The sequence below is a fragment of the Calidris pugnax genome, unplaced genomic scaffold (assembly GCF_001431845.1).
Source record: "Calidris pugnax isolate Ruff unplaced genomic scaffold, ASM143184v1 scaffold71, whole genome shotgun sequence".
NCBI lineage: Eukaryota > Metazoa > Chordata > Aves > Charadriiformes > Scolopacidae > Calidris > Calidris pugnax.
Window position 1 is genome coordinate 1,453,268 of NW_015090882.1, and position 22,728 is coordinate 1,475,995.

Consider the following 22,728-nt stretch of genomic DNA (forward strand, 5'->3'; position numbering starts at 1 on the left):
TCTGATATTAAAGAAACCAGAAGTGAGGTGTAGCTCCGCAGAGCACTGCACTGGTGTATACACCCATCACAACATGATTGTCTCCAGCCATGGTCTGCTTGTGTAGCAACAGAGCTACATAAATTACAGAAACACAACTGTCCTTCGGAAAAAAAAAGAGGGCAGGGGGAGGGATTAGAGGGGTCTTTTAGCCACAGTCATTAGGTTACATTTCTTTATATTGTTTTCCTTCCTTTTAATTTTTCTTCTACTGCTTATTCATTTTAACTTACTGCATTTATTTCTTATCAGGCATTAAACTATCCTAGACAAAGAACCACATGTTTACAGACGTTTGCACAAGAGCTAGCAAGATGAGTAGTAGTAGTATTCTGGCATTATAATAACAACAATGATGATAATAATAATAGGGAAAAAGTGCCTGTGCTTCGAAATTCAGAGAAAACTTGAAAAGTACCCAGTGCTGTTGGTGTATCTTCAGTGGATACTGCACTCAGAACTTGGCAAAACATTCTCACCTCCTTAGGGAATACTTTCTCACAGATTATTTTCAGCGTTTCTGGTAAGTATATAAAATAAAAGAATAAAGTTTGTGCCTTTTACACAAGAATTGAGTTAAAAATCAATGCCATATCTCTCATCAATGCCATATCTGCTTTATATCTAATGTAAAGATTAGCAAGAAAAAAAATTCAAACATCATAACAAATGTCTTTTTTAAATTTTTTTTTCAAGCATTGACATCACAGATAATGACAGGATTCAGATTTAGTGCAGTGGAAGCTAAGCAGGCAACAGATACTTAAAGTAGATTTTCTTTCACCTTATGCATCTAGAATATGAAGAAGCATGCGTTATTGTATATGCAAGACACGTCTGTATCTGTATTAGGTTTGGGGTTTTTTTTTTCACCTCTGTGGCAGATACATTGCCTTTTGAAAAAGAGAGTAAAGGCAGTGTCAGTTTTGCTGCAGCAGATTTCAAGCCACGGAGTTTCCCGTGTCCTTACGGCTGGACTGTAGCACCCGAAGGCAACGCTCAAACAGGGTACCTTTGGCTCTCTGCCTTATGGTAAGAACGCAGAAAAGAGGAGATGATCTTCTGGCTGCTGTGCTGGGATGTGGCGTCCGCATTTTTTCTGGTGCAACGAGATGTAGTGATGCATCTCTAACTCAGTGCCCCTGAGATACGAGCTGCTAAGACTCCAGAGGGAAATTCGACATGCTATCATGTTGACAATACTTGGAACTACTCCTCTGTAGTAACTTCTGCGTATGTAATTTGCCATAATAGCAAAATGAGAATTTGTTTTGGGTATGATTTTGAGCCTTATCCCTTGCTTTGCTAGGAGAAAACCTCATTTGTGCTGTTAAAATATGTAAATAATACACTATTTATGTGCTTATGTTTGTCATAATGGTATTTTAGTACCCATGACTTATAGTCACAACAAATGAAACTACACATGTGGAATGCTTTGGCCCAGCCAAAGAGATGCTTTGAGGCATCTCTGATGTTTTCAGAGGATTTGTGGTTAATGCCATTTATTACTATAGTTTTAGTAACTCAGACACTTATGGTGTAAGAAAAGAATGTGAGAAGTGAAGGTCTTTTCTCTAAAAATTGTTTAATCTAAAGAGAAGATTTAAGCAGATGAAATGGAAATAGTAAGGTCGCTGTGGATCGGTAGTAGAGAACATTTGTATTTTTAATCCCAGTGAAATTTTCTGTACAGGCTTTGTAGAATCGATCATTCAGAGAACAGTAGCAATTTAAAAATATGTGTTCGTATTAAATTTGCAATTAATAATGTTGACTTTGTTTGCTGTAAGGTAAGCTTTTTTTCTGGAAAGTACTTTGCCATTCTGCTTTGTTCTGTTCAGTGGTATTTTACCGTGTCTGATAGCAGAGATTTTTTAGTAATTCCAGGGAGTGCCTTCATCAAAGAAGCTAAGTAGCTGTGCCAAAGTCTCGGTGTTGAGTCTTTGTGAATGAGCATCTTCTTCATCCTTCAGGTGCTGACAGTGAGGATAGTTACATTTCTCTCACCAGAAAGGGAGGAAATAGAGAAGTTCTGGAGCTTGAGTCTGATTTGAAGTTGTTTCTTTATAATTAATTAATAAATTATTTTGGAGCACCAAATAAAATATTGTTACACAGATTTGGTTCCCTGGCCAAATTTACCAAAATGTCCTGTTTTGAGGTACAGACTGGGACACAAATCCTGCATGTGGCCCCAAGTACAGGACCAAAGTAGATAGGATGACCTATGACTGGTGACTTAGGTTCCTTTGAGATTTAGGAATGGGGTCACATGTGTCACCCATTTCCTTGTTGATATTTTTAAGGCTTTCTGACTTTATTAAGTTTTAGAGGAAAACTGTAGTGATGCCATTAACTATTGAAAAGACTTTAATGCAGCATCTCAGACATATTCTGGATAAAGCCTAACACATCTTCCTCGCCAGTTGAAAGTGGCAATATATTTTTAAGATGTCAACAGTGTTATCCAGTCCATCCATATCATTGGAAGTCATAGAATCATAGAATCATAGAATCGTTTAGGTTGGAAGAGACCCTTGGGATCATCGAGTCCAACCATCTCCCCTACTCTACAAAGTCCTCCCCTACACCGTATCCCTCAGTACCCCATCTAAACGTCCCTTAAACACAGCCAGGGATGGTGACTCAACCACCTCCCTGGGCAGCCTGTTCCAACGCCCGACCACTCTTTCTGTGAAAAATTCCTTCCTAAGTCCATTAGGGGAGAAATCAAATTGAAAGTAATCAGATTTCCTATTTAAATGTATTTTTTTTTTTTTTTAATATTGTCAGTTTCTTTTTCCCTCATCTTTCTGCATTTTCTCCTCTTTCTCCCTCTTTTCCCCTTTTTCACTTTTTTTTTTTTCTTTGCAATTTCACTTTTTAAAAAAAAAAAAATTGCCCTGATTGCAGCAGTAGCCTCTGAGTCAGATTTCCCTGAATGCAGGTGAACATAGTGGATGTGACGGATTAGGTCTCTTTCCTGCTAATGCTGGTAGTTGAGTGGCTAAGGATGAGAAAAATTACATATTTACACTGCAATTATAGGAATTATATGGTTTACTGTCTAAGTACCATTCTGCATCATGTTAATTATCGTGTTATTAAATAGCTGAGTGTCATCATAGAAGGAACACAAGTCATTACCGCAGTCCTACATATGATAACTCTTAAAGATAATTGCTGTGTAATCTGTAGGTGATTGAATTATCATGCAGACCCTTGTGTGTGCTGCCAGCACAGCTATGCATTAAAAAAGCTGCTTAATCAAAGATTACTGCTGTTTCTTTTTTTAATTGAATGATTTTCAAAACATAGCGATTCAGGGCCAGGTTTCAGAAAATTGTGCTACTTTTACTCAGCTTTGTTAAAGTTTGTGACACGAATTTGCTTCAGGGAATTATGTGAAGAACACACATGCATAACTGCACCGATGGCATAGGTACAAACGGGATACCTGCCTTTTCATGGGCAACGTGTTGTGAATCCACAAACCCACAGAAGTCAAATCATTATGGAATTATGGAATCAGGGAGTTGTCAGGGTTGGAAGGGACCTCTAGAGATCATCTAGTCCCACTCCCCTGCCAAAGCAGGGTTGCCCAGAGCACAGCACTCAGGAGCATCCAGGTGGGGCTTGAAGATCTCCAGAGAAGGGGACTCCACACCCTCCCTGGGCAGCCTCTGCCAGGGCTCTGTCACCCTCACAGCAAAGTTCCTCCTCATGTTTAGGTGGAACTTCTTCCATTCAAGTTTGTGCCCATTTCCTCTTGTCCTGTCCCTGGGCACCACTGAAAAAAGACTGGCCCCATCCCCCTGACACCCACCCTTTCGGTATTTATAGGTGTTGATCAGATCCCCCCTCAGTCTTCTCTTCTCCAGACTAAAAAGACCCAAGTCCCTCAGCCTTTCCTCATCAGAGAGATGCTCCAGACCCCTCATCATCTCTGTAGCCTCTGCTGTCCCCTCTCCAGCAGTTCCCTGTCCTTCTGGAACTGGGGAGCCCAGAACTGGTCCCAGTGCTCCAGCTGGGGCCTCCCCAGGGCAGAGCAGAGGGGCAGGATGACCTCCCTCCACCTGCTGCTCACACTCTTCCTGATGCCCCCCAGGATGCTGGTCACAATATATATTGCTGCATTCCGGTATATGTAATACATATACTATATATTAGTAAAAATGGGAAATTGCAGGCAATTTTAATGTTCATGTTTTATGTACCATATAAAATTTCTTCATCATTTAGTGGATATAAACAAAAATAGGGTCAAAGTTTATCATCAAAATTCTTTGGTGTTTAGGAAGATTTGGAGGTAGGTTCAAGGTATATGGTTGTGTTCTGTTTCATTGCAGAGTTCAACTGCTAACCACAAATCTGACACCTTTGGTTTCGCGTGTCTTTGTTGTCTAGACTTTGTTGAGACCGCAGGATTATTGTGCAAATAACATCTCAGTCTACCTGTCTCTCTTCTTTCTAATGGCAAGAAGAGTCTAGAACTAGTGCTTCCGGTTATGTGAGGCAAGTAATGGCAGGAATGGAAGGTATACATGGTACAGGTTATTTCTAGCCTGGTAATTAAAGGTCAGAGAATGCTATGGAGGACTCAGCATATGGTTCTATATAATTTAAAGAAGTGTCTTGAATTAAAAATTCAGAAATATAAATTTCTTCCTTTTGACCTCATTTCCACAGACATGGCAATGTGTCAATGTGATCCATGAAGAAATCTATCCATTCAAAAAAAAATTTATATATAAATCTTGGCCATTGGAAAGAGCCTTCAAATCTTTCCGTGACTATTACCCATCTGTTTGATGGTAGTCAGCTGTTACCAATTCAAATATGTTAAAAACCAGGTGTGAAACAGAAATGTATCGCATACGCCTATTAATCTTTTAGAAAGGAGAGGGACAGTGCCTTATGGAGACATGATGAAACTTCCATTATAGAATCTACATCCTCAGTCTTCTAGATCTCCTTGACTCCCATAGGAAGAATATTGTGGAGTCTTTGGCTGTTGCGAGTAGAGACAGAAAGTTTATTTTTATAACTTTTTTCTGACCTGACTTGAAAAGCTAAGCACAATGATTAGATTTACTTTCCACGGGGGTTTTTTTGATATGTTTAATGTTCTTCCCATTAGTATTAGTGGCCTTTGTATCTGAGCCAATGTGTGAATATGAGTGCGTACAAGATTTTATTACATTTTATTACTTAATTATAACATTTTGATCTCAGGTAGACTCTGAAATGCATAAATTTGATGCTGATTTGCAGGAAACATGACTTGTCCTTCAAACTCTTGAACTGAAAAAGCAGCAGCATTGTGAAGGTGAAATCACATGATGAGCCATGCTGCACCAAGATGCATAATGCTATCTTTAGTCTAAGTTAGGTGGACCTGTAGGTGAACACCTCTCCACTGCCATGCCTCCTCTGTACCAGTCTAAGGAGCTCTAAGCATAGTTTCTGCAAGGTAGCAAAGTTTGTAACTTCTGTACTTTGCAATAATCCCTGGAGAGTCAGCAGTTGGCATCAACTGAGGATAACGACCCTAGAGTGATTACATACACAGATTTATTAAAGGTGTGCAGAGCACAAATGGTTATATCAACCAGAAACAGGTATCACATCCTTCATCAGCATGCAGAGAATCATTCTGTCAGCAAAACAAATGGCCTGGAAGTAGTAGAGAACTATGTATTATACTAGTGATTTGTGAAGAAAATCCTGAATGAGGGAAGCATGAAGTGTTGGTCTTTCCACTTAAAAACTTACTATGCTGTGATGCCGAATTTGCCCCAAAAGGCGAAATAGAAACTGCAGTCTCAGAAAATAGAAACTGCTCAGAAAATAGAAACTGCTCAGAGACTAAGTTTTCAAGTCCATAAGCAGGAGGTATTTATTAACAACGCGTTGGGGAACTCTCCAGGCCGCCCTGGACAAAGAGTTCCGTCGGTTAGTAATCAGTGCAGCTTTTTTATACAAGTTTGAGTGTAGGTTACATCATCTTTACATGCATATTCATATCTTTACATGCATATTCATATATAGGCGGAGTCTTCCATTTTGGGGAGTCGTCTGGTGGGAGTTCCGGTGCCTTCGTCAGGGCGGGGGATCGTCTTGTGAGTCTTCCTCGGGTTAAACTTCTGAACTCTTCCTAATTTGGGTAGCTTCTAGGTGTACTTGGCAAGGTCGGAGTGACCTTGGTTCATCCTAAAATTGCTGAAGCTACTACTTCATGTTCTGGTGTTCTTTCCTATCAACTTGTTCTGTTCTCTCAAACAATTTATTACCTTGGTGATTTGGTAAGATCTAGCAAATGTAGTCTGACTGAGCACAAACGGGGCCTGCAACTACTCAGATCTATGACAAGTGACAAGAGAGGAAGGCAGGAATGTAGGGAGTAGTCCTGAGACCAGCACAATGATGTCTTGAAGCAGCAAAAGAGTGTTGTCGACCTTGTTAGGAGATAGGGGATTCAAAGAAGGAACCCAGCTGACATTTTAACTCCTTATTTCTCGAAGACTGCTTCCTTTTGAGCGGTTTCAGCTGAACGATGTAAGGATGTATAAACATGCATTTAATCAACATGACTGCAAGCCTCAGTCTCAACTGGGTGTGTTTTAGTTAATGAATACAAGATAGGTTGTGGATTTTTTTGACTGAACAGAGAAATAGAAATAATTTATGAAATCTTGGTTGTGGTTTTACATACTTTTCTCTAGAAAATAAATGCTAAACATCGTGAAGCTTGATTGAATGTTCCTCTTTGACACTCAGGTAACTCGTGTCACTGTGAAAAGTATTTCTGGAAATTACAGAATATGATCTATACATAAGTGTATGTATAAGCTATATATGTATATAAGCTGATGTATAGCAGATGCTATACATAAGCAGGTCTTTGATAGCAATTTATGACATGACATTAGTAAAAATTGATTCAGTAGATGATTTTAGTGATTTCTAAGTTCTCAAGACAAGGAAGAATGCACATCTTTGTTTAGGCTCTTTTCTGAATTAAGGTGTAAAATATATTTCAGACATTAGTGGAAAGTAAGGTTTTTTACATGCGTGTTTGACGTATGTTGTAAGAACAAAGGCAACAGGTTTTAGCAAGCTAATGTAGGCCATATAAATTCAAATTGTAATATATCTAGTTATTTAGGCTTAATGTATTAATGGAGATTTAAAAGATTCTTCTGTGTTAATTACACAACGGGACTAGGTTTGCTTCTGTGTTTTGAGAGGGTCTGAAAGAATTAAATTACTTCCCATTATAATAGCAAAAACAAGTTAGGAACTTTAAAAAGTTGTAAGCAGTCACCAAAGGGTATCCCACAGAAGTTGGCAAAAATCAGAAGTGGTTGAAGAATATGTGATGAAATGCCATTCTCCATTTCATTCAGAGCATGAAATGACTCGTATGTCAATATGAAACGTGAATGTTTTTGAAGAATGTGGGTGGGAAATATTTTTTTCTTTAAAAAAATGAACATTTTTAAATTAATTCCTTTTTAAAAATTTTGCTTAGTGGCTATTTAAATTGTCGGTAGCAAATATTGAGGATGAAATGCTCATGTGAGTAGTAGCTAAGGCACTGGTGATTCATCATAGGTTAAGCAGTTTACAAAGGAGATTTCTTAAATCTATATACATTTTAGAAATCAATATCTGTATACAATCTTTTATCAAGCTCTGCTTAAAAGACAAGATTCAATACACAGCAGAAGTATGTCTCTTGAATGAAATCAAGTTCCATGGCTGTTTTTACTATGGATCTAGCCTCAGAAAATTGTAGAAAATTGTGACTTATTCTTTAGAGTAGAGATTAAATCATGAAAATAAGACAACATGAAATTTTGTTGTGCCATTATGCAACATTTATACGAATATTGGATTGACTTTAAAAGGCAATGATTGCATCCCTGAATTTTCTTCCCAGATTTTCAATAAAACCGAACCTGGAACAAAAATGAGCCCAAATGACAGGGCTTTTTTTTTTCTTAATCCCAAAATTATATAGTTTACATAGTCTTCACAGAGACCTATGCTGGATTTTAAAGAGGTATCAGAGGAATTATTAATGACCACTCAGAAGTCTGTCTTTCATTTTCAACTGTTATTAGGAAGGTGTGCATAGCAGCAGCTGCGCTTGAGAGAAATCAAAAGATGTTGAGTATAGTTGTAGTATTTGTCCCCCCAAGCTGCTTTTTTGATTTTCTATGGATTAAATTTATGTCCTAGCTGGTTCCTACTTTATATTGTTAAATTATGCTCAGTGTATTTACAATGTATATCACATTTGCACATTTTTTATTCTGTTCAGGTACAGTCTACATAAGGTATGTCTCTTTTCCCAGTGGCCACGGGAATATATAATCACTCATCAACAATGTTATTTGCTTTTTCCTTTAGGGGCTGATGTTATCAATTTTGATGGCCATGTAGTGCTACCATACAGATTCAGGAACAAGAAAATGAAAACACTGAAAGATGTCATCTCTCTGAAATTTAAGACCTCTGAAAGCGAAGGTGTAATCTTCCACGGAGAAGGACAGCAAGGAGACTATATCACCTTGGAACTGAAGAAAGCCAAACTTGTTCTAAATTTAAATTTAGGTAAGCTTCGATTACTTAGTTTTGTGTACTTTTAGCTCTCTCACAAAAATTTTAAGTCAAATATTTTTTGACTTTTTTTTTTCCTTTTTTCCCCAGTAATATGGTAAACCACATCATTTAATCAGAAATATTATTCATTCCCTTTCTGTATGTTTTTTTGTTTTTTTTCTGTTCCATTCCTCCCTTTTTACTCTGTGTGAGATACCATAAAAATGAGATCATGCAGGAAAACAGCATCAGCAATACATTGTCACTAGAAACTTGCCGCAAACGAAAGAAGTCTTGCTGGAATTCTGTTTGCTCTCAGCTGTGGCTTTGTGAGAGAGAAGGACGCTGCCATCAGTGCTAGATCAATAAAGGTCTCCCTTAGGAACCTTGCAGCAAAAAAAAACGTGTCAATCTAGGAAGCTACAGGCCACGTGAAGCTGAGGTTCAGCAGCCTTCCTCGAATCTGAGAAGTAGGACTAGAAAAGGAAAGAAGACATCAGTTTACCAGGCACTCTGATGTTGTAATCCTGTATATGTTACTCTAGTGCCAGCCTCCTTTTTCCCTCCCAGTGAAAAACTACAGGGTCATCAGTGACCAAATTTATAAAGTACATTTATTATGAAAAAACCCCACGTTTTTTCTGATTTCAGGTATTACTTTTTTCCCCTTCAAACGAAAGAGTTTTAGAAAAAGATTTCATGTAACTTTCCTTAGTTCTCTTGCAGTCATGTGAAGAGTAAATGATTCTGTTCCTTATTTACATTGAATAGTAATTATTTCCACTAGCATTTTCGCCTGCTTTTTTTCTAAAGATCAACGTGAGCAGATGACGAGGAGGAAAGCCCATCTTCCTGTAGCAGTTCTTTCTTTTTAACAATTTTAATTGCAATACTAACCCATTCATTTCCAGTTTCTTCACATTTTTCAGTTCAGTCTGTCTTTATAAGCTATTGTAACTTCCACATATGTGGTTGGTGGGGATGTTCTTAAATCACTAGGCTGATAAATGGGAATAGGCCCTGTGACACACACTCAGTTAATAAACAGAAGTAATGGTTTATAGTGTTATTTTTCCTCTGTCTGAGAGCATTTCACCAAAGTCAATGGACAAGGATGTTCTTTTTGCCTGATGAAATCCAGTGGCTTAGTTTCAAACGTTGTGGGGGAGGGAGGATGGGGAGGTGGGGGTGGATTTAAGTTTCACTTGGCACTGGATTTGACTGCATTGAAGAAACTGAGGCTCGTGGATGCGAGTGGCATTTTTTTTATTTTTTAACCAACAGCTGTTGAACCACCAACAGTGGCCTTCAGCAAAATGGCAGTATAGTGTTTGTAGGGGACTAATGTCTTAAGCCACAGGAGTGAGAGTTGCCAGAACGTGTTATCAACATGCACAAACCTTAATGTCTGAGCTGCAGGCATGCTTGATGGTAAGGAATTCTCAGGTGCAGAAGTCCTTCAGGTCCTCACGTATTCAGAATGTGGAAGACTGCACAGAGTTATGGCGCAGTGCAGCAATTTTTTAAACTTAACTGCTGAATTAGTCATTTTCTGCTTCGGTTGAGATCCATGCTCTCAGCCTTTGCTGGCTTAGCTATGACAGTCAGATTGCAGCGAGATGTGATCTCTGACTGGCATAGCTGCACTGGAAAAAGCCCCTGGAAAACACAGCAGAAAATTGGAAAAACTGTACTCTTGCGTGTTTGACTTCTGGACTAGGAAGGTTGCTGCAGGAGGAAAGACCAAAACAAGCAGTGTTAGTGTCTGTGCTGAGCCTTTTCCTGTATATAATGGCTGGTATAGCTATACTGGCAGAGCCTACAAAGAGTAGAACTAAAACTGAAAAGGCTTTTTGATACCAAGGTCTGTTATCAGGGCACCGTGTCTCCCTCAATAGTCATAAATCAGTCGGGTGCCAGGGAAGCTCAGGACCTGGCCCAGAGGTGACAGCTTTTCATTTCTGTCGTCTGGAGATTAAAACACAGAATACCCCAGGTTGAAAACAACTTTACAACCGAAACTTGATATTGCTTCTCCGGTTTGCCTCCAAATAACTTCTATTATGAATAACTATTTATACAGTTCGCTGCTATTTGCTGTATTCGGTACAGTTATTGGTATTTATGGCAGCAGCTCTTCCACTGGTAGATCGTGGTCTCTGGTGTGACTCAGGTGACATATTGAGGAAAATGTTTGCCTAGCTGGTATGAGGTGAGAATTGCTGTTGTTTCTGTTCCCACCTTAGGCAGCAACCAGCTGGGCTCTATTTATGGCCACACGTCCGTGATGACGGGCAGCCTCTTGGACGACCACCACTGGCACTCCATCATCATAGAGCGCCACGGGAGAAACATCAACCTCACCCTCGACAGGCACATGCAGCACTTCAGAACCAACGGAGAATTTGATTACCTGGACCTGGATTATGAGGTAGACAGTGAAACTCGCTCGTTTTCATTCAAATTGGCTTTATGAAGATAAGTCAAATAAGAATTAAAAAGAAAGCTAGTGTAATTTAAGGTGTTTTGGTACTTTTTTTGTACTTTTGTTTTAATTATTTTTTCCCTCTCATTTCCTGAAATTTTCTTTCCAACACTGCTCTCTCTTAAGTGTAAATTAAGTATCTCTACATTAGTCTACCAAATCCCATCTGGTGTAAGAGTCGTCTCAGCCTTCTGTTTTAAAATGGCAGATCTATGTTATTCAGCAAGCTAAGCATACACTACTTTTAAAATTTCTAAAAACAGCTGCTGTAAGCAGGAAGCAGATTAAAAAAAAATCATACAATCTGTTATTCCATTCAGGTGGTAGTTTTCAGGTAGTTTTCAGGTGGTAGAATCAGAAAGCCTCATTCTGCGGTGACAATTAGTATTTATTTTTAGCAAAGCAAGCAGACTAGAACCCTTTTACTAATATGGGTCTGGATCATTCTTGTCTCAGATAGCTAGGTACTTCCCTGTATTTTCAAAAATGTGCCATCAATAACTTATTTTTATAAAGAAGCAATAAAGATTTAGGGAAGTTCTAAAAAAACTTTTGTTTAATCAGCCAGGTTAATGCACACAGGTGTTGGTAGTAATTAAACATGGATTTGTTGTTTGATTACACTCTGGCTACTGCTATTATGAACTTGTTCAGTTGCTCTAAACTGATATATGAACTTCAGCATGTTGGTTATTACAAACTTTGTATAATGATTTTCTTGCACTCTTTAGTGTTTCTAATGAGAATTAATGTGGTTGGCTGAGCCAAATACATGTATTTCCATCCTCACAACTTTTTAAGCAATGAGAGGGAATCAAAACGATGCAATGCAGAAAATTTTGAATTAACTTGTGTATTGATGTTTTTACAAACAATCTTTTGATCAAGAATATGATATGAATGTTTGAAAAAAATTACTTATGATTGTAAATGTTACTGAATCAAATATTTACTTATATTCTAAAAATCTTTATGAATTCCTTCTTTGGTAGCAGTTATAATGAGAAAATAATGAAAAATTTGCCTGTACCTCTATTACTCGTTGAGCGCTCAAAATCTGAATTGAGCTACTGAAAGTTCACTTAAATAGATTTTTTCTGAAGATTTTCATTGAGCAAACTACAGAAAAAGTTAGGCTGAATACCATAAGCCAGAGTTGAGCAATTCACGCACGCACACACACATATGTATAAACGTGTATATATATATATATATGTTGCATGTTTACATAATAAATATATTGTGTATAATGACTTCACCTGTAGTAAAAGTAGTAAAAATCTGGGAGATTCACCTTCCTCTCTTTTCTGCTCTGACATTAGAGACCTCACTGGCAATTCTCACAGATACATTTCAGTCTCCATATACATGGATCCCCTTGTGTTTAATGGAACCTATTTGAGTGTGTGTAGATAGATGTTTCTGTCTTTCATATAAATGCCAGAGCCTTAACCTCTTCTCCTTCCTTTCCTCTCAATTATGTCACTGGTTTTGAAGTTAGTCATCACAGACTAAATTTAAACGTGTTGCCCTTGTGATAATTTAATTGCAGTAGATAAACCTGGGAGAATCAAAACTATTTTTCATAGAAAAAGTAGTTTCTAGGTTGATCTCTTTCAGAAAAGTTAAATAAGCACAAAAGGTGAATAAACATAATTTCTGATTGCATTTTCAAGGAAAAAAAAAGTAATCCTATGAGTCCCTCTTAATTCATTATCATGGTATGTGGTTTTTGCAATTCTTCTCCTTTCCTCTCCATTTTGTCTTGTCCAAACATGTGACTATAACATGCAAAAGAACGTTTGACAGCCATTAAAATATTACAGTCACATTTTTTCAGTTCATGTAAAACACTGTATCTTCTCTAAAGTCGAGTCATGTCAATTTATAATACCTGAGGATGTGTCCTGCAAAATGCTTTTATGTAGCTGGTATGTGCTATTTATAAAGGTTTTGGGTTTCAGCTGTACAGCTTTAGTTCTTAGATGCCAAGTCAAAGCCTCCTCTTTGGGATAGAAAGTTATATCTTAGACACTTTGAAAATAGAAAATCTGTCCCTAGAGCACTTTCCTGCTCTCAGTAATAACAAATGGAATTAACAATGAATGATACTTAAAAGCTTGGCTCTGCCAAATCTCAGCAGCAGACTGCAAGTAGATATTTTTGTGAGCGCTGACGGGCCAGGGAAGCTAGGTGTCATTACTGGTTATGACATCATCTATTGGATATCTATTGGATATAAATACTTAACACAGATTGCAGGGACTAATCCCATGAGTCCCTTATTCCTCACATTTGGGCTGCAAAACGTTAATGAAAACATGTAGCATTTATTCACTTCTAAACATTTCAGAAAAGACCCTGATGCGGTAGAGGGTAGAGACCCGTATGGTCTCTGCGGAGTGACAGGAAGAGGCTTCACAAGAGATGAGCCCTTTCAGTTTGTAAAATATTCATTTTTCTTCATTTTTTGGCACTAGAGATTCTGGATAACCCAGTATTTTAGGGTAATGAAATTCAGCATTAAGAGAACTTTGATGGCTGAGTCTTTGTGGTGTTCATCTTCTCTATGGAGCTGATTAGGCCTGCCAAGTCATGTGATAACTCCTCACTGACTATAGCTGTATGAGAAAAGCATGTTCTCAGTAGTGGAATGTGCTTATATCTAACAGGGGATACCATCTTTAACTATGTGTTTCTATGAAGTTCTTCTGGATAAAGCAGATAAGTAGATAGATAAGCATTAAAGAGAACCCGCATTGCATTGGGCCCACAGCTGCGGTGTTGTAGTCTGAGCTCTGGCACATAGAGCTGAGTGAATGATTCAAATCACATCACTTGGCTAATTTCTTTTCTACTCTTCTTTAGAAAAATACTGTGATGGACAGTTATTCCATGTTCTTTGTTTGAAACACGTATTGCTCAGTAGCAATCAGAGCAGCAGTCCATATATGAACGACTGTGATGTGTCTCTGCTCACTCTTTGGACAGTTGTAATAATACTTGGGATTTACTACCATAAATATTTGCAACCACAAGTTCATTACAGATTTTTTTCTGCTTTTGCAGTGTTTATTTGATACTTCCTCTGTCTGTAAGCAGTGTTGACAGCTCTCTCATTTGCCATGTCTGAGTGTTCAATGAAAGCAAATACATCTACAGCAAATTTGTTTAAAAGTCTTTGCCCTCCAGTCCCTATTTCCCATGTTCTGTTTCATTCAAAGATCACCTTCGGAGGCATGCCTTTTTCTGGGAAGCCAAGTTCTAACAGTAGGAAAAATTTCAAAGGCTGCATGGAGAGCATCAACTACAATGGCAATAATATCACTGACCTTGCCAAGAGGAAGAAATTGGAACCTTCTAACATGGTAAGAGCATGATTTAATGTTCATCTAAGCTTCTGCTTCTCCTTCTAAAGGAGACTAGAAGGTTTGTGCATGTGTGTAGCTGGTACCCTTGTGATATGCTGGAATGATATAGAACACAAAGGAAATTTTGTCACGTACCCAAAGATCTTATTGTATGTACATTTGTGACTTTTTTTTGTTATTATTATATCTGAGTATTTTGCTTCTGTGGTCCCATTTCGTTTGTGACTTTTTTTTTTTTATTATTATGTCTGAGTATTTTGCTTCTGTGGTCCCATTTCTTCTTTCCAAAATTAACGTTCAGTGTCAGATAACTACTTTTAAAAAGAAAATCAGGTGAACCAATTAGTACTTCTTTCCTTTCTTCCCAAATTACAGTAGTCCAAAACCAAAATCAATTGCAACTTTCTTGTGGCTTTAAATCCTGATATCTTCCATCCCTGCAGAGCTATTTGGATTGCTAGAGTGCAAAAGTCACTGGAAGGGAATGCTCCTACAGGCCTTTCTGGTAGCTCTGAAAAGCCTCAAGATATTAGGCTCTTGAAAATCATTATTTAGCTTGTTAACATTACAGAGCTTATTAACATTTTATTCTATTTCTTCTCTTGCTTAGGCATTCATAGTTGCTTTCATGTTCAAATTTGTGGCTTTATGGGCAGGGTTATTAAGAAAGAATGTGCTTTAATTACTGTATTTTTAAGGCTTTAAATGTTCCAAAAATTGCTTGCTGGCATACAAAGGCGATGCGGATAAGAAATAAATGTATTATTGCCATGAGTTTGAGATCATCTGAATAAGTTGTTAAAGGCTTTTTTCTGTACAAGTTTACAGCCTTCACAAAGTCCTGCCAATTATGCATATGGTTCTGCTACTGCTTTTCTCTCTGTGAGAAAAAGAAAAAAAAAAAGAGTAAAGACTTACATACACAGTGATGATGAAGTGCAAAGAGTTGATTACTATTTAATTACTCCTCGGACAGTAATACTGAAGTTCCATATAATTGTATGAACAATATGGTTAAATGGTCAAGGTAATATGAAGGGTAATTTGGAACGTGATGTTTGACTACACAATCTCAGTAATACAGCTTGATATTTACAACCTTTTCTATACATGAATTTTTTCAGTATTGTCAATGCCAAAGAGCATGATATATATGCCGTGGAGGAAGACTCCACTTCTGCATTTTTTTGATGCAGCCACATGATCTCCTGAATCTTTGACTTTTTTTTTTTTTTTTTCCAAAATTGCCTGTGAATTGTTGCCTGCAGTGCATTCCAAGCTCGTAATGTAACCATGATTTTCAAAGACTGATCTTTGAAACGGATCTTTGCACAGGAGCAGCCTTTCCATTTTGCACTGTCAAGTCCCCTTCAAATTAACAGGACATACTCTTAAAGCCTCTTCTGGAACAGAAGTGTTACTTAAAAGCTTTTCATAGTGCAAACCCTATCCTTTCAGAAGTGTGGCATAGCTAGCAGGCTTCTAAAGTCTCTGTAAAATCATTTCTCTGTTTTATATTTGTTTATTTCTTTCTTTGTTTTTAAAATTCTGTTACCTGTTACATGAAAGTAAAACCCACATAAGCAGCGTTGGCAGCGTTAGTGCTACATCAAGAGGCTGTGGCAAGCGAGTTTAATTTGATGGTTCTGTTGATTTCCAATTCTGAGAATGGCTATAAAAATAGAAGTGACCTTTGTTTTCGGTAGAATTACTTAAATTGCTTCAGTTCTTCAAAAGTAAAATCAATTTTACTCTAAATCAACATGGATCTTTATGTTTCTTACAAAAGTTTTTCTCCTCCAAGTTTTGAGCCTGATTTAGCATGAAAAATAGACTTGGTTGAGACTACTGTTGTTGCTAATCATGTTTACAATGATGGCACCCAAGCAATCCAACAAGGATCAAAGCTCCAGTGTAGGAGACCCTGTACAAACCCGTAACAGGAGGCACACCCTCCCCAAACCAGTGTATTGTCTGAAAAGGCAAGGCAGACCAATGTAATGAAGTGGAACACAAGCAAAGCAATCAGTATGGTGATGAGAAGTGTCATGAAGAGGGAAAAAAAGAAACCAGAGGAAAGAACGATATTAAAGAAGTGTGAGACAGAAGAAAAAATATTCTTAGATGGAGATAGTTGAATTTCAGAAGTCATACAGTGAAAGGGACTTGACAAGTTAATTTCACAGAATAAAGAGGCCCAGAGAATCAAAGGTGATAATAAGATGATAATCTTGATTTGTCTCTGAACAAAATTAAAGTTAAAAAAAGAAAAACGTTGTCTCTTATACATAGGTGTTTTGTGCAAAAAAGCACCACCAAGCATCTCTAATTTACTGAAGACTAAGGATGTAAAGACAATTTAAAAGTATTTTAAATTTAAATAAATTCCAACAGTGACATAAATAATAGTTTTCTTTGAGATTTAGAGGGTAAGAATAAGGGGGGGGAGGGGAAGTCTGGCAGTCCTTTGTGCTACAGAAGATGGCAACAGCTCTTTGGAGAGAATGACTCAGACGTACGGTCTTGAGCTCTTACCGTTGCTCGTATTGCTGGAGCCTGGTCTGTTTTCATAGAAGATAGGTGAGGGATGTGATAAAGATGCCCAAAAGGGAGAGCTGGGGAAAAAGGACCGCTGAGAAAGGGAATGGAGGTGTCTGCTTTTCTCCTGAACCAAGTTGCAAACAAGAGTTGGCAGTCACTAAGTAGCACAATAGGTTCTGAGCTTGATTGAGGACTAAGACAGAAGCAGGGAACACACTTGCAGACATCCAGTCTATCTTTTCTATGTCTTCTACTAAAATGTAACAAAAAATATAACATAAATATATATCAATAGTAATATTGACCCTTGTACCATCAGTGAGAAGGGACTAGAATATGCAGCTAACAAGAAGTCCAGAGAATTTTGAGTTTAGGGATTTAATCACTTTATCAAATTTTCCTACCCAGAGGTATATTAAGAGCAGTGTGAATACTAATTGGGTTCAGTTTCCACAGATCAGTCTCTCCAATTTTAAAGCCTGTTACTGAAAAATGCTGAGGAGAGTCATATTTGCTACCCTCCATCATTACGTCCACTAGGTCTATGCTCCACCCTCTTCTGCAACTCCTGTGCCATGTATTACTGTGTGCAATCATATACAAACTTAAGATGAGTGTTTTCTTTATTTTATTAAGCAAACATTATGTTAAGCTCAAAGATGAGTAATAAGCTATTTTGAGAAAAATAATGAAATAACATGATCAATATTAGCATACAGTACATTGCCTGTACTGTATAATATATCCTGATTTAACAGGTATTGTAGTCTTAATAGACTCATTACTTCTTTTTAGGGAGCTATGTATGCAACCAGTAGCTCTCTTAATTGGGGAAGGCTTTGAGACCCAGTAGTATTTCCATAAGGGATAACATCTGAATGTGGATTAGGCAAAATTGATTTATAAGTAGTAAACAGGAAGCTAATTTGCACCACAGAATAAAGGTCATGATACAAAGCTCAAGCTACCCAAATTGAGATGTTTTCACCATTTCCATTCCAATGCAGTATGAAAAATTCTCCAGTAAGACCAGCAGTTTCAGTATAAATGCAAACTTTGTGTTTGACTTCCAGATGTCATTGCCCAGGGAACTGTTCAGCAAATCACTCTGAATCTACAGAAAAGGATCTCTTTCCCTTTGATAAACAGGGATGCTATTATAGAGACAAGCTGAGATTAGCTCAAACTTTTGACACAGACCTAGTGAGCAATCTATATCAGATGGGCTTTACTTAAAAGAGGAGTCATTTTGTGAATTACAGCCATAGAGGGACTCGATAATCCCGTTCAGATTAATCTGAATAGCTCAGTAGGGAAAATACTAACTAGCAGAGAAATCAGAATTATATGTTACTTCCTCAGGAAACCTTTTATTGAGCTCGTGATAAATGCATTCACTGATGTGAAAAGGGATTTGAATGCATTCGGTGCCATTAACATTAATAGGTGTTCTACATGCCAGTACCCCATGCACCAGGACGACAGGAGTGTGTCAATTGGATGTGAGAGCCCTCTTGTTATGAAGAAATTGTTAGTTCCTCATGGTAACAAGGCAGCAAGAGAAGCTCCAAAAAAAGGTCTAACAAAATGCTTTCTGAGCGCTACTTAATTGGCATCAGTGACTGAACCATGAGGTGTCAGCTCTTCCCAAATGCAGTCGCCCTCTGTGTCTACGCAGAACTGCCTTAATTGTGTAAGAGAAGTTGTTTCTAATCCATTGGGTGACTATTATGCTGAGCATGTTATAAAAGGGTTACAAAGGGAATTTCAGCCACTCTCCAGCTTTTTTTTTTTTTCCTGTATGTAAAATTTTTGGTTTAACCAAAAGTATTCTGTAGCACGCTTGGAAATGTTCAGACTAAAACTATTCAAACAAATGAGCTAACTACTTTGATTTAATGCTTATTTAGTTGAAAATATATAATCTCTAGGCAACCTTTAGACCAATAAAACCCCAGAATAGCCAAGCAGCTTAGCAGTAAAGAGCATGAGGGGAGGTCCTTTGCCTTTACTCAGAAAATAGCTGTAATTTCTCTCATTCTCACAGTAACTCAAAAACTTCCTATAGTTCCAAATTATTTTACTGAATCCTTGGATATTTTTTGTTATCCATGGAATGCAGGTGTATGAAAAGAGCATGGTTTGTCTTGCTGAGATTTTGTCATAAAGATAGGAACAAATGTTTTTGGAGAGCAGCATAAAGACACCTCTTCACGAGTTCCAGATTATTCGAAACATCAGTGTTTATTAACTGATAATGGAGCCTGCCAGCCTCAGAGTCTGGTTGCTACTGGTTATACTGGTCTTTATGGGTAGACTGTGTGGCAGTATAACTTCTGACACTCTGTAAGGAAAAAAGAGGTGGTTATGCAGAGTAATTGAAAAATGTATCTGAGAGCTCATTTAGTTTTGACGTGGAAATACAATATGAGAAACTTAATCTGCCACGCAGGCGGTATCTTGCTGTGATGCAGATAAGGTGTTTTCTGATTTGATGTTCTTTTAAGAAGGGGAGGGTTTGGACACTGGTAATTGAATGCTAAATCTTGCTTCCTTATTGAGATCATCTGGCTCACCTCCAATTGAAAATAATTACTTCTAAAAAAATTTACTTAAGTCTTTCCTCCTATGCATTTTCAAACACAAACTTCCTATCTTGCTTCCAAATTCTCTAACTTCCCTCAAGATGAACTTTCAGATGCATTTATACACTATGAATACAAAAATATGTGACATAGCAGCTTATATCAGGAAGCTGGTAATATGGAGTTTAAAAATATTTATGTGATAAAGATGATGACTGACTCCTATTGGGAGTCTGGCCAGTGCTGAGATGAAACTCATCTCTAAACACCTATGTTTAGAAATGTCTGTCTCCAAAATGTTGTTCAGTCCTTAATATTTTTTTTAATGTACAAATAAATATCAAAGGAAGAATTGCTATCTTGATCATAGCAATAATTTCCATAGGGCATGAGATGAAATTCTTCCTTGCCAAATTGAACTGAAATTGCCATAGAGTATCCATCTGCCACAGTCCATCGGAAAACCTGACCACAGAACAGGATCCACTCTGCCACATGTTAGAGGCATTCTTCAGCAGAGAAAATTTTCTGGTTATATTTGCATGCATGCATTAAAAAGTAAATTCTGGACAGAGATTGCTACAAATTATTTATGATTTCTAAGGAAAAAAAAATTGTAATACATTCTATCATTGTGGTCTTTTATGAGAAATGACATGAGAACCAGAGTGAAAAATTCATGTCCCTAATTCTAGTCTTGTTTAAAGATACAATTTAAAGCCTTGGAAATCAATAAAGTTTACTGGATTTTTGTCAATTTCCCAGAGAGCTAAATTTTACAGTCTGAAACCACATTTTCTTTTACAAAGAAAATTCTTGACTACAAATATTAGGCATTGTTCGTGATCACCTAATCCAAATCCTTCTGGTTCATGGAAAGAAGTATTACCTTATTTAGTATTCAGCAAAAAACTTAACAGAGGGGCTTAGCTCTTCATGAGGTATTATACATCCTTCTTTCACAACCTCATGTATTGTATTAATTGACACATTGATAGAAGGGTATTGGGAAAGCTATATGTTTTATAAAAGGATGAATTACTGCTCCATTATAGGCTTCGTTGGTGACCAGGAACAAGACCAATTTTCTCTGTGATTCATTTCTTCATCTTTGAACTGGGAATATTAATTGCTTTTGTCTAAGCTTTGTCTTAGTTTGACTACATGTCAAACTAAGAGGCCAAGAATGCCTCTTATTGTGTGTATGTACAGTAATAATATAATGGAGTCACTGCTAGGCCAAACAGAAACATCAGCATCAACATTGTAATAATAACGATCATATTAAATACACATTTTTATATGCAGCTTGCATTAATCACAGTAGTCTCTAGGTTGAAAGAAACCTAGAACACTTTTTAGAGGTAGCTATGAATTCAGTGGAATCTTACCATTTTGCTTATGTTTTTTGCTTTTTTGTGTGTTTTACTTAGGGAAATTTAAGTTTTTCTTGTGTGGAGCCACATACAGTGCCTGTCTTTTTCAATGCCACCAGTTACCTTGAGGTTCCTGGTCGTCCAAGCCAGGATCTGTTTTCAGTCAGTTTCCTTTTCCGAACGTGGAACCCCAGTGGACTTCTTGTCTTCAGCAACTTTGCAGATGACCTGGGGAATGTTGAGATTGACATAAATGAGGGCAAAGTGAGCGTCCATATCAATGTCACCCTCGTGAAGAAGAACCGAATAGACATCTCATCAGGTAAGTGTTTTGTTTTTTTTTTAATTGGTATCAGTTTTGTTGGAGTTGTTTAAAAGCATCATGGAACTAAAAATCAGAACAATTGTTTTACAAAAATTTAAATTTAAATTGCAACCATATTAAATTCTTTATTGTATGTTTCATTGAGTAACAGGTTGAAGAATATTGAAACAGTTGTTAGATGAGAAACGAAGACACAAATAATCTTATTCTGTCATGAAATACAGAAAATATATCAGCCCTTATCTATGAGACAACATCACTTTTTTTTTTTTTCTTTCTTCCATCTGTCTTGCACTCTTCTCTGCAAAAATCTTTGGTTTCAGGAGGGGAGGGTACTGTCTTCTTGAGAGTAGCCTAATACTACTCCGTAGGCTGTTCCTATTACTTCCTAATAATTTTGAAGCTCTCATAAAAATAAATAAATAAAAAATGAATAAATCCATTTGTTTAAACTGCAAGGCTGGCATGAAAAATACTGTGGCATTCTGTAAGTACGCTGTGGAGTCATGATGGAGATGTACCAGAGCTTTCCATGTGTAACTAAGAGGTTTTGGAAACTACTGGGTAAAAGGTACAAGATTAAGTTTGTTGCTGGAAGAAAGGTGGTGTGTTGGTGCCAGCTGATCAGCCTTTTAAAATTACTTGATACTTCCATTTTGATGAATTATACTTTCAGACTGGATTCTTTATAGGCGTTTCTGGATCAGCTGTAGCCAATAACGTGTTAGCTACATCGTGTCAATTAACACTTTTTCCCAGCAAAGTCATGACCTAATCATGGGTTAGAAAATTCAAGGTTGCTTGCAAATGAATGTAGCTCCACATAAAAAAGTCCCTAGTGATAATTTGAAGTAGCATGTATGGCAACCTAGTTCCTTAGCCAAAAAAGGGCGGAATTTTTTTTTGTCTGAAACTATCTGTGGTTACTGTTTTTTCTTAATTTCATGGTGGAGGTATTTCAATGGTCATCAACAGGACTGATACACATGTATAGCTCTGGATGGGTGGGTTTTATGTCTACTATTCTATTTGATTTCTGTTTGAAAATATATTGTCTACATAGTCATATAAACAGGAACTTGAGGAAATTTAAGAAAAAGAAAAAAATGCCTTTTTAAATGAGAAAACACATTAAGTAGTAAAGTAACATTTCATTTGGCATGTGGACATTTTTTAGAGTTTTTTCACCTCATTAATGAAATCCAGCTGGGCATGAATGAAAATTAATTATTTGAAAGCTAGGACTGCATAAAATATGAATAATAACAACTAAAAATCAGAATTTACCTGCTTTGTAAAATGAAAATGTTTTTATGAAGAATACATCGTATTTCTTTCCAACATTACAATTTTTTATAGCACAAAAGATTCAATACCATAGATTACAAGTTAG

General features: G+C 37.2%; 1 protein-coding gene across 1 annotated transcript in view; it reads left to right on the plus strand.

The window, feature by feature from the left end:
* The window catches only part of CNTNAP2 (contactin associated protein-like 2), a 1,244,457-nt gene that overhangs the window by 581,355 nt on the left and 640,374 nt on the right, over positions 1-22,728 (plus strand). The window contains exons 5-8 of the mRNA XM_014946966.1: positions 8,461-8,664; positions 10,899-11,083; positions 14,362-14,505; positions 21,068-21,332. Coding sequence (XP_014802452.1) covers positions 8,461-8,664; positions 10,899-11,083; positions 14,362-14,505; positions 21,068-21,332 — 798 coding nt within the window. The remainder of the gene's footprint in view (positions 1-8,460; positions 8,665-10,898; positions 11,084-14,361; positions 14,506-21,067; positions 21,333-22,728) is intronic.